Below are 12,813 nucleotides of genomic sequence, written 5' to 3' on the forward strand. Positions count from 1 at the left end.
ACCTAAATTATTTTCCTCATTTCTCATTCTTCACCTGTGGTCCCTGAGCAAATCTTGTTGATTCATCCAAATCCAACTAGAATTTTGTTGTCTCCTTTTCTTTAGCTTTCACTCCAGTTCAGCCACCAGAGTCTCTCATTGGATCTGCTACAGTATCTCCTGATTGGCCTCCCAGCTTCAACTCTTGCCCACCCGCTACATTTGACAAAGCAGTCAGACTCAGTGGCTTAACATTCAGGGGGATTTATTCTACTTCATATTCAGTATCACAAATTTGAGCTTCAACCTTGACCTTGTATTTTTCAGCCGTTCTAATAATGTAGTTTGGGGTTTTGGATACTCCTGCTACATTAATGGAAGAAAGGGTACAATTGAAATTGTATTTGGATATTTTGTAAGGGCAATATGCATGTCTAGCAGGGTGACCAACCCTGTCTATGGGAAGCCAGCCTAAGGCTCAGTTACACTGTTACTGTTGCCCAGGGCAAGCTTGTCAAAGAAATACTCTGCCATTCCTGCTTCTAAGACCCCCATGTTGCTACCCAGAAGCAACAATTGTTAATATTTGCATATTTTAGTAAGCTAAAAGTTTTCAAGTGAAGTTGAAGACTCCCTTTAATACCAGCCTAATCCCATTCTTCACTTTTTCCATAGGGACAACCACTGTTGTGAATTCTAGACCATGTTCTTTTATACTTTTACCGTACATATTCACCCACTGACACCCAGGGCCCCAGACCACCCACCTCACCTCACCCCACCACCTCCCTGCCCCCACATCGTTTATAAAGGGAAAATTGATTTGTGTTTTCCAGGGTCCCATGGAATACCTTCTCCCTCCATCTCCCGAGATCCTGAGCTGCATGTGGATGGGGTTGGGTGGATAGAGAGACTCCTGGATACCTGTTTTAAAACCTAAAAGGCGAAAGATTGGCACGCGAATCAACCAGAAACCTTTCTTTAAGAACCAAATAACTTTATTGAAACCAAATTAACTTTATTTATGGCAGAACTGGAAGAAAAAAACTGGAACGTTTCGCAAAGGCGATGCTGCAGTATGCGTGCTCGGCATGGTGATCAGGGAAAGTCGCCACGCACCCTGGGCTATAGGGGAACAGTCCCACCTCAGTTCTTTTCGTCGCCGTCGCCCAGGGTGAGCTTGTCAAAGAGGTACTCCGCCATGCCGTCTTCGGGAGCCCGCATCCTGCGCAGGCTGGTGACATAGCCCCCCAGCTCTTTGATGGACTTGACTTGCTCGTGCAGGTAGTGGCGCTCCAGGAAGTCGCACAGGTGGGCGTCGTTCTTGGCGGCGGCCAGCTGGTGCAGGTCGAGCAGGCACTGGTTCACGCTCTTCTCCAGGTGCAGGGCGCACTCCATGGCCCTCAGGCCGCTCTCCCAGTCGTCGCGGTCCGGCTTCTTGACGTCGCGCAGGCGGAGGCGGCCGCCGCGCTGGTTCTGCAGCTGCATCAGCTTCTCGGCGTGCTCGGTCTCCTCGCGGGCCTGGCGCAGGAAGAACTGGGCGAAGTTCTTCAAGGCCACGTCGTCGCGGTCGAAGTAGCAGGCCATGGACAGGTACACGCAGGAGGCGTAGAGCTCCAGGTTGATCTGGCTGTTGATGGCGGCCTCGCAGTCGGGGTGGTAGTTCTGGCGCACTTGGGAGAGCGGCGCGGTGGCCATGGCTGGCGGCCCGGGCACCAAGACGAAGGCGAAGGCGGCGCGCAATCGAGGGCTGCGCAGCGGGCAGCGGTGGGGCCGAAGGCGGTGGCGGCCTCGGAGATTTCCCAGTGTGAATGAAGAGAGAGGCCGGAGGCAGACAGGCTCCGTGCCAGGTGGCAACAGCTCTGAGATGGGGCCGGTAGTTGGAAACCGTTACCCAGAAGTGGTGGGGGAGGGGGAGGGAGGATCCGTTATGTGGGGGAGGGGGAGAAGGAAGTGAAGGATGAAAGAAGGGGGCGGGCCACAAGCACTGGGTTCAGGTTCTGTCAGAGCCTGCATAAGAGAGGGAAACTGTGCTGAGTGCCTGGCTTCTAATGCGTTTTAAATTTTGCATCAATTTTTCTAGGTTGCAAGAAGTTTATCTTATTCTTAATTGTTCTATAGCAGCATTTCCTTATTTTATAAACTAATTTTCTTCCCTTAAAATTTTGAGACTATGGGGGTGCATGGGTGGCTCAGTTGTTAAGCATCTGCCTTCGGCTCAGGTCATGATCCCAGTGTCCTGGGATCAAGCCCCGCATCGGGCTCCCTGCTTGGCGGGAAGCCTGCTTCTCCCTCTCCCGCTCCCCCTGCTTGTGTTCCCTCTCTAGCTGTCTCTCTCTCTGTCAAATAAATAAATAAAAAATCTTAAAAAAAATTTTTTTGAGAATATGCATTTAAATTTTTTGGTGAAGTTCTCTTCTGTTTCCTGTATTATATCTGTTTTCCCCCCACAAATATTTCATTTGCTCATGATTTTCACTTTTAATTTTGTCAAATATCTGCCAAACCTTTGTTTGCTTATATTTAGGAATAAATGGCTTGTTTAATTAGCCTAGGTAATTAGCAAAGATCTGATCTGTAGTTGTGATGTTCATTTCACCAATATGCTTCTCAGAATGAAAGGGCAGGGTGTGTCACTTATTCAATAGTTTTCTCCTTTGTGGCTATAAAGCATGGAGCTTGGATAGGGACCCTCCCTGTTACCAAAATAAATATATTTTTGACATTGGAAGAGTAATGTTTTTTCCTTCTGGGTAGATATGTCCTGGTGTTTCTCTCCTGTGAAGATCTGTAGTTGTCTTAAGCTCATTCACTCTCTTTGGAGTGTAGTTTTGGGAGATTAAAGGTGTCAGATGATACAGGTGCTTACTTCTCATTTTAAGTGAGAGGTGGGGAGGGTCAGAGCAGGACAGGAAAATTAGATCTGTTGTTCATAGACTAACTCATCTCACAGCTGACCCTGGAGCCTCTGCACTGCTGCAATTTCATTTACTCTGGCATTAGAGTTTCTCTGAATATGACCAGGTTTTCTATGGCAGGTGTTGCAACTTCTCTGAATTAGCCAATCTAATAGCCTCTTCTCCTATTTTTCTAGAATTCCTCACAATTTTTGGTCTCCTAATGGCACCCTTTCTAGTGTGTGTGTGTAGATAATTTTTGTGTTTAGTTCACCACCATGATTCAATTATCTTCTTCAAAAGCCATTTAAAAATGAAACTCTACTTTCTGAATAAGCAGTGTTTCTACACAATTCAAAAACCACAGAGTTTCGTCTGCAGGCAACCATTGGTATTATTTGTGATAATCAGTAGGAGAAAAAGAATGAAAAAGAAGAAATCATACTTATATTAAGAAAAATCATAGGGTCAGAGTTCAGAAAGTTTAGAAACATCCCATAGAACATTTTTTAAGTGTACCTAGACCATTTACTAAGACAGACCATATTCTAGCCCACAACACAGATCTCAATAAATATAAAATTACTCATATCATGAATAATATGTTCTCTGATCACAACAAAACTGGATTAGAACTTATTAACCTAAAGATATCTGAAAAACATTTAAATATTCAAAAGTTGATAATACATTTCCAAACAACCTAAAGGTCAAAGAAGAGATCAAAGGGAAATTAGAAATTATTTGGACTTGAGTGAAAACAAAAGAGCATATCAACATTGTGACATGTAGCTAAAGCAGTGTTTGCATGCTAATTTCTGAAAGCTTTAAAAAAATTCTTATATTAGAAAATAAAGAAAGGTTTCAAATCCATTATTTAACCTTCTACCTTAAAAAGGAGAAAAAGAAGACCAAAATAAACCCAAGTCAAGTGGAAGGAAGGAAATTATAAAGATATGAGCAGAGTTTGTTTTTATACATATGTTAAAATGAGTAAGTTATGAGTTAAACTGTTTCAGTAAATTGAGGAAAATTGGGTCCTAATGTTTAGGAAGGTTGCTCAGTATACTGGAGATTCCCCAAAGTAAGATGACCTGAGCATAAGGAGTAATTTTATAAAGAGGTTGAAAGAATAAGGTTGTGAAAAGAGGGAGAAATCTCTGGTCACTGACCAGAGGTAGCAGCTAAAACAGGAGTCTGGGTCTAGGGAAAACTCCTCAAGAGGAAGATATTTAATCATTTCAGATTCAGAGACAGGTAGAAATGATTTTAAATTTTAGCTCTTTCATGTTGTAGAAATGTGATTTTTATCATATTAATAAAGCTGTCTGAACAACAACAAAAAGATGAGCAGAAAATAGTGAAATAGAAAACATAACAAAAATAAATAAAAACAATAGGTCATATCAATGAAATCAAAGCAGGTTTTTTGAGAAAATTAAACAAACAAAAAAATAAATCTCTAGACAGACTAATCAGGAAAAAAAGAGAGAGAGAAGACAAAAATTACCAGTTTCAGGAAAGAGAGAGGAGATATTACTACAGATTATATACTCATTCAAAGGATGATGAGGGAATATAATTGCTATATAGATATATATTTTGATTTTTCATCCCCAGTTCCTCATCAGAGGTTCTAAAACCTTTGTAATTTTCTAAGCGATAAGAGCAGTAGAATCATCTTTGTTATAATAATTGGTTTTTTTCCCTAGCTCCTGAAACAATTCTGGAGTGATAAAGATGAAAGGACCATCTTTTGTTATTCATAACAAACTCCTTTCAACCACACCTGAATTTATGATAATGATGTGACTTTTGGAAAGCCCCTAGGGATGGAGGACTGTTTGCCAGAGGAACTAACAGTGTTATTTCAGCCCTTCCTCCTGACTTGAGGGGAGAAGGACTAGAGGTTAATTAACTGATTTAATTAATATGCCTAGGTAATAAGGCCACCATAAAAACCCTAATTGAAGAGATTCAGAAAGCTTCCAATTTGGTGAACACATGGAGGTCCCAGGAAGGTAAAAAACCTAGAGTTTCCATGCCCCTTCCCCTTATTCCTTGACCTATGTATCTCTTCCATCTGGCTGATTCTGAGTTGTGTCTTTTTATAATAAACGGTAATCTAGTAAGTAAACTGTTTTCCTGAATTCTATGAAACATTGTAGAAAATTATCAAAGCTGAAGAGGAAATCATGGGAACCTCCAGCTTAGATTTGCAATTAGTGCCTGAAGTGGTTGGTGGGGGAGCAGTCTTGTGGGATTGAGTCCTTAACCTGTGGGATCTGTGCTGATTCCAGGTAGTTAGTGTCCTAATTGAATTTTAGGACAGCTAATCGGTTTTTGGAAAAGTTGGAGAATTGGTTGGTATGGGGAAAACCTCCACATATTTGTTGTCAGAAGTATTCTCTTTAATAATGAACAACTTTATACCAATAAATTTAACAACATAGATGAAATTAAACTACAGGGTAATCTAATGTATGAACAGAGATACAAAACTCTTATATACAAAAGTTACCAAAACAAATCCACAGTGACCATGTTGTGTACATGTAGGTACTAATGTTCATTCAACAGGAAATATATACCCTAAATAGCCCTCTATCTTTAATTAAATTGAATTTTTAGTTAAAATATTCCCACAGAGAAAACTTCAGACCCACTGGCTTTACTGATGAATTTTGCTAAATATTTAAATAAGAAGCAAGTAAATCATACAAGCTCTTCTAGAAAATTAAAGAAGAAGGAATACTTCCCAGTATATCTTATGAGGCCTGCACTACCCTGATATGATAACCAGACAAAAAAATTACAAGAATGGTACAGACCAGTTTCCTTCATAAATATATGCACAAATAGGGCGACTGGGTGGCTCAGTCAGTTAAGCATCTGCCTTTGGCTCAGGTCATGATCCCAGGGTCCTGGGATGGAGTCCCACCTTGAGCTCTCTGCTCAGTGGGGAACCTGCTTCTCTCTCTCCCTCTGCCTGCTGCTCCCCCTGCTTGTACATGCTCTCTCTCTCTCTGTCTCTGACAAATAAACAAAATCTTTAAAAATATATATATATATATATATAGTCACAAATATTCTTAATAATGTGTTAGAAAATTGAATCCAATAATGTACAAAATAATGGCATAATATGACCAAGTGTGTTTCATCTCAGGAATGCAGGACTAGGTCAACTTTAAAAAAAACAATCAATGTAGTTTATCATATTAACGGACTAAAGAAGAAATGTCATATAAGCATCTCAATAGATTCATAAAAAGCATTTGACAAATTCAAATATCCATTTCTGCTTTAAAAAAAAAATCTTAGCATACTAGGAATAGGAGAAACTTTCTCAACCTGATATAGGGCTTCTTTGAAAAACCTACACCTAACATCATATTTAGTGGTGGAAGATTGAATGACTTCCACCCGAAGGTCAGCAGCAAAACAAGGATGTCCATTCTCATCACTCCTAATTAACACTGAGCTGGAGGTCCTAGCTTGTGAAATAAGGCCAGAAAAGGAAATAAAAGGCACACAAATTGGAAATGAAGAAATAAAACTGGCTCTACTTGCAGATAACTTAATTGTCTACATAGAAAATCTTGAAGTGTGTACAAAGAAGCTACTGAGACTAATAAATGAGTTTAATAAGATCTCAGGATATAAGGCCAATATGCAAAAATCCATCTTATTTTTGTATACTAGCAATGAACAATTGAATAGGAAAAAAATTAAAGTTCTGTTTACATTGTACCCAGAAGGCCCACATGAAATGCTTAGTTATAAATCATAGAAAATGTGTTAGGATTTGTACATTGAAAACAATAAAACACTGATGAAGAAAATCAAATACTACCTGAACAAGAGAAGAGATACACTGTATTTACAAATTAGAATACTTAATATTGTTGTCAGTTTCCCCAAAAACTGATCTGTGTATTCAACATAATTACAAAAAAACCTAAGCAGGACTTTTTGAGACAGAGACAAAGTATCAAATTATTGTGCATGGGCAATGAAACTAGAATAACTGAAACAATTTTTTTTCTTTTTTTTTTAATTCTTATGTTAATCCCCATACATTACATCATTAGTTTTAGATGAAGTGTTCCATGATTCATTGTTTGTGCATAACACCCAGTGCTCCATGCAGAATGTGCCCTCCTCAATACCCACCACCAGGCTAACCCATCCTCCCACCCCCCTCCCCTCTAGAACCATGTTTGTTTTTCAGAGTCCATCGTCTCTCATGGTTCGTCTACCCCTCCGATTTCCCCTGCTTCACTCTTCCCCTCCCGCTACCTTCTTCTTCTTTTTTTTCCTTAACATATATTGCATTATTTATTTCAGAGGTACAGATCTGAGATTCAACAGTCTTGCACAATTCACAGTGCTTACCAGAGCACATACCCTCCCCAGTGTCTATCACCCAGTCACCCCATCCCTCCCACCCCACCCCCCACTCCAACAACACTCAGTTTGTTTCCTACGATTAAGAATTCCTCATATCAGTGAGATCATATGATACATGTCTTTCTCTGTTTGACTTATTTCACTCAACATAATACCCTCCAGTTCCATCCACGTCGTTGCAAATGGCAAGATCTCATTCCTTTTGATGGCTGCATAATATTCCATTGTATATATATACCACATCTTCTTTATCCATTCATCTGTCGATGGACATCTTGGCTCTTTCCACAGTTTGGCTATTGTGGACATTGCTGCTATAAACATTGGGGTACACGTACCCCTTCGGATCCCTACTTCTGTATCTTTGGGGTAAATATCCAGTAGTGCATTTGCTGGATCATATGGTAGCTCTATTTTCAACTTTTTGAGGAACCTCCATACAGTTTTCCAGAGTGGCTGCACCAGCTTGCATTCCCACCAACAGTGTAGGAGGGTTCCCCTTTCTCCGCATCCCCGCCAACATCTGTCGTTTCCTGACTTGTTAATTTTAGCCATTCTGACTGGTGTGAGGTGGTATCTCATTGAGGTTTTGATTTGGATTTCCCTGATGCCGAGCGATATTGAGCACTTTTTCATGTGTCTGTTGGCCATTTGGATGTCTTCTTTGGAAAAATGTCTGTTCATGTCTTCTGCCCATTTCTTGATTGGATTCTTTGTTCTTTGGGTGTTGAGTTTGATGAGTTCTTTATAGATTTTGGATACTAGCCCTTTATCGGATATGTCATTTGCAAATATCTTCTCCCATTCTGTCGGTTGTCTTTTGGTTTTGTTGACTGTTTCCTTTGCTTTGCAAAAGCTTTTTATCTTGATGAAGTCCCAATAGTTCATTTTTGCCCTTGCTTCCCTTGCCTTTGGCGATGTTTCTAGGAAGAAGTTGCTGCGGCTGAGGTCAAAGAGGTTGCTGCCTGTGTTCTCCTTTAGGATGTTGATGGACTCCTGTCTCACATTGAGGTCTTTTAACCATTTGGAGTCTATTTTTGTGTGTGGTGTAAGGAAATGGTCCAGTTTCATCCTTCTGCATGTGACTATCCAATTTTCCCAACACCATTTGTTGAAGAGACTCTCTTTGTTCCATTGGACATTCTTTCCTGCTTTGTCGAAGATTAGTTGACCATAGAGTTGAGGGTCCATTTCTGGGCTCTCTATTCTGTTCCACTGATCTATGTGTCTGTTTTTGTGCCAGTACCATGCTGTCTTGATGATGACAGCTTTGTAATAGAGCTTGAAGTCCGGAATTGTGATGCCGCCGGCTTTGCTTTTCTTTTTCAACATTCCTCTGGCTATGCGGGGTCTTTTCTGGTTCCATACAAATTTTAGGATTATTTGTTCCATTTCTTTGAAAAAAGTGGATGGTATTTTGATAGGGATTGCATTGAATGTGTAGATTGCTCTAGGTAGCATTGACATCTTCACAATATTTGTTCTTCCAATCCATGAGCATGGAACGTTTTTTCCATTTCTTTGTGTCTTCCTCAATTTCTTTCATGAGTATTTTATAGTTTTCTGAGTACAGATCCTTTGTCTCTTTGGTTAGATTTATTCCTAGGTATCTTATGGTTTTGGGTGCAATTGGAAATGGGATCGACTCCTTAATTTCTTGAAACAATTTTTTTTAAGTAGGCTCTGTGGAGCCCAACGTGGGGCTTGAAGTGACGACCCTGAGATCAAGACCTGAGCTGAAATAAAGAGTCGGTGGCTTAACCAAGTAAGCCACCCAGGTGCCTCTTTTTTTTTTTTTTTTTTTTTTAAGATTTTATTTATTTATTTATTTGAGAGAGAGAGAGAGAGAGAAACAGCATGAGAGGGGAGAGGGTCAGAGGGAGAAGCAGGCTCCCCGCTGAGCCGGGAGCCCGATGTGGGACTCGATCCCAGGACTCTGGGACCATGACCTGAGCCGAAGGCAGTCGCTTAACCAACTGAGCCACCCAGGCGCCCTCACCCAGGTGCCTCTTGAAACAACTTTTTAAAAGAACAAAGTGTGAAGACACACTGTCTGATTTCAAGCCATACTATAAAACTACCATAATCAAAACAGTGTGATACTGACAAAAGTATACAGAGATGAATGGAATAGAAGTATAGATGAATAGAATAGAAACAGACTCATATCTGTATGGTCATTTAATTTTTGACAAAAATGAAAAGGCCATTCAATAAAGAAAGACAGTCTTTTCAGCAAGTGATACTGTAACAAGTGAACATCTATATGCAAAAAATAAAAATTAAACTTAATTCATTTCTTTCAGCATATAAAAATAAACTCAGTGTGGATCATACATCTAAAAGCACAACATGAAACTATAAAATTTCTTGAGCAAGGTAGGAGGCAATCTTTGAGATATTGGATGAGACAAAAATTTCTTAGACACAGAACCAAAGCATGGTCCATAAAAGAAGAAAATGATAAATTGGACTTCATTAAAATTAAGAACTTATGTTAAAGGTTCTCTTTAAGAGAATGAAGGGCAGTGCACAGATTGGGAGAAAATATTTACAAATCACATATCTGATAAAGAACTTTGTTTCCAGAGTATATACAGAACTCTCAATGATAAGACAAAAAGGGGTGGGTGAAGTAGGTGAGAGATTTGAACATACATTTTACAAAAAAAAAAAAAAAAAGATATGGATGACTAATAAGCATATGAAAAGATAGACATTATCAGACACTAGAGAATTTCAAATTAAAACCACAGTGCAGGGCGCCTGGGTGGCTCAGATGGTTAAGCATCTGCCTTCGGCTCAGGTCATGATCTCAGGGTCCTGGGATCGAGTCCCACATCGGGCTCCCTGCTCCTTGGGAGCCTGCTTCTCCCTCTGCCTCTCTCTCTCTCTCTCTCTGTCTCTCATGAATAAGTAAATAAAATCTTAAAAAAAAAAAAACCACAGTGCAATTTCACTGCACAATTATGAGGATGTCTAAAATTGAAACACCATCAATAAGGATGCAGACCACCTTGAACTTTCATATATAGCTGATGGGAGTGAAAAATGGGACAGTCATATGGGAATATGGTTTGGCAGTTTCTTATAAAGATTCACATACACTTACCATCTGACTCAGCAATCCTAGTCGTAAGTGTTTATTCAACTGAAATGGAAATATATCTTTACACTAAAACCTCTCTGTGGCTATTTATATCTGCTTTTTTGTAATTGCCAAAACCTATAAAAAGCAAATATCCCTTCAACTGACAGATGGATAAACAAACTGTTGTTTCCATGTAATGGAATTCTAGTCAACAATAAAAAGGAATGAATTTCTAACCCAAGCAACACTGCAGATGAATCTCTACTGCATTATGCTAAGTGAAAGAAGGAAGACACAAAAGGCTATATACAATATGGTTTCATTTATATGACATTCTGGAAAAGGCAAAACTGTAGGCCCAGGAAACAGATGAGTTTTCTCTAGATAGGGAGAGAGGTTTACTACAAGGGAACACAAGATGGGAGATTTGTGGGAGTGATGGATGGTAGTTACACAATTGTATGCTTTTGTCAAAACTCTCAGAACTATACATAAAAAATGTGGATTTCTGGGCGCCTGGGTGGCTCAGTTGGTTAAGCGACTGCCTTCGGCTCAGGTCATGATCCTGGAGTCCCTGGATCGAGTCCCGCATCGGGCTCCCTGCTCGGCGGGGAGCCTGCTTCTCCCTCTGACCCTCCCCCCTCTCATGTGCTCTCTGTCTCTCTCATTCTCTCTGTCTCAAATAAATAAATAAAATCTTTAAAAAAAAATGTGGATTTCATTGTCTGTAAATTATACCTTAATTTAAAAAATCAACTAAGTCATAGGTACAGAAGAGAAGAAACCAGGGAAACACAGCAACATGTGTATACAGATACATACACACATACACACAGTCACGTATATGACCTAAAAGCATTTACAAAGAAATATTCAAATAAGTATACATTCATGTGTGGTAATATGAATGACATCTACAGATGCCCTTGAAAGATATTAAACCAATGATAAGTACTTCTTGTAACAAAAATCTTAACTCTGTTGAGAATTATTGGTAGATGGTTTAATTTTTCCCTAGTTTCTAGATAAAAGTGTTACGTGATACAGACTGAAAAGCCTAACATATTCCACATCAAAATGTGGATAAAAAATACTTTCAGAATATACTTGTACTTTTTAAAAGTAATACATGTTAACCTTTTGAAAATTGTTGACTTAAAGTATTAACTTTTAGCAAAAAAACAGTGATTAATGCATATTTTCTATTTTGATCACTTTTGTGTAATCTTTTGTCCTTATCCTCACTGTCGGTAGGGAATGATAGGGGAATTTGATGATTGTTTTTCCCTTTTGGAAAGGAGATTATAATATTTATGTATTTATGTTTCACCCTGCCTGGGTAGAGAAAATGAGTTAATATTTTTTCTGGGTCGGGAAAAAATCTGTAGCATAAAATAAAACCTGAAGATAATTAAATCACTGGTACCTGCAGCATTTTGTAAAATTCTGGAGTGGCATATGGGCTAAACAGAAATTAACCTAAAAGAAATCTTCTAAAATGCAAATTACTTTCATTTGCATGTGTCTCCTGAATATATAGTACTCTTTATAGGAAGTTGTTTTTATGGAGAACCTGTAGTGCATTTTAGAGAACAGCCTTGTGCAAAAAGACCAGATCAGAGACTAGGAACTGCAAAAGATTTATGGACAAATCAAGCAGTAAGGAGACTTAAGATTTGAAAAGTCCATTTGTTAACTATATAGACTTAGGATGGGAAGAGATGATGAGAACCTGCCTACCTACCACTTGACAAGCACTGAGCTGTACACAGACTTATCTTTTGAACTTTAAAACAGCAAATCTATTAAATGAAACCATATATACAGGTAAAATTAGTAAGTATTAATAATCCCATTTTACAAGTAAAGAGACCAAGACCCAAGATAAATTGCCTAAAGTTATATAGCTAGTGGCAGAACTAGGAAGTAAATCCAAGTCTACCTAATGCAAAATTACTTTGTCACTGAAAGAAACAATTTCTGAAGGGAGTGTCTAGTTATTAGAACTAAGAGAGTCTAGAACAGCACTGTCCACGAGAAATATAATAGCCACAAATGCAAGCCATATACTTAATTTTTTTGATTTTCTAGTAGCCACATTACAAAAGGTAATGAGAAATTGGTGTAATTAATTTTAATAATATATTTTATGTAACCTAAATCTAAAACATTAAAATTTCAAGATGTAATTAATATAAAAATTAATGAAATACTTTGCATGTTCCTTTTTTTTTAAAGATTTTATTTATTTGACAGAGAATGAGAGAGAGCACATGAGAGGGGGGAGGGTCAGAGGGAGAAGCAGACTCCTTGCTGAGCAGGGAGTTCAATACGGGACTCGATCCAGGGACTCCAGGATCATGACCTGAGCTGAAGACAGTCGCCTAACCAACTGACCCACCCAGGCACCCCTGCATGTTCCTTTTTAAACTA

General features: G+C 39.1%; 1 protein-coding gene across 1 annotated transcript; it reads right to left on the bottom strand.

The window, feature by feature from the left end:
• Positions 1 to 965: 965 nt before the first annotated feature.
• On the bottom strand, positions 966 to 1,686 carry LOC135362012 (ferritin heavy chain-like). The gene has a single exon (XM_064574824.1). It carries the CDS (start codon positions 1,675 to 1,677, stop codon positions 1,126 to 1,128), a length of 552 nt encoding a protein of 183 aa, XP_064430894.1. The 5' UTR covers positions 1,678 to 1,686; the 3' UTR covers positions 966 to 1,125.
• Between the last annotated feature and the right edge of the window lie 11,127 nt (positions 1,687 to 12,813).

The sequence above is a fragment of the Mirounga angustirostris genome, unplaced genomic scaffold (genome assembly GCF_029215605.1).
Source record: "Mirounga angustirostris isolate CCGP_5_RB_7025 unplaced genomic scaffold, mMirAng1.0.hap1 SCAF_11, whole genome shotgun sequence".
NCBI lineage: Eukaryota > Metazoa > Chordata > Mammalia > Carnivora > Phocidae > Mirounga > Mirounga angustirostris.

What these genes read in the sequence shown, in the direction of transcription:
- LOC135362012 (XM_064574824.1), bottom strand. Translation starts at nt 1,677, where the DNA reads ATGGCCACCGCGCCGCTCTCCCAAGTGCGCCAGAACTACCACCCCGAC.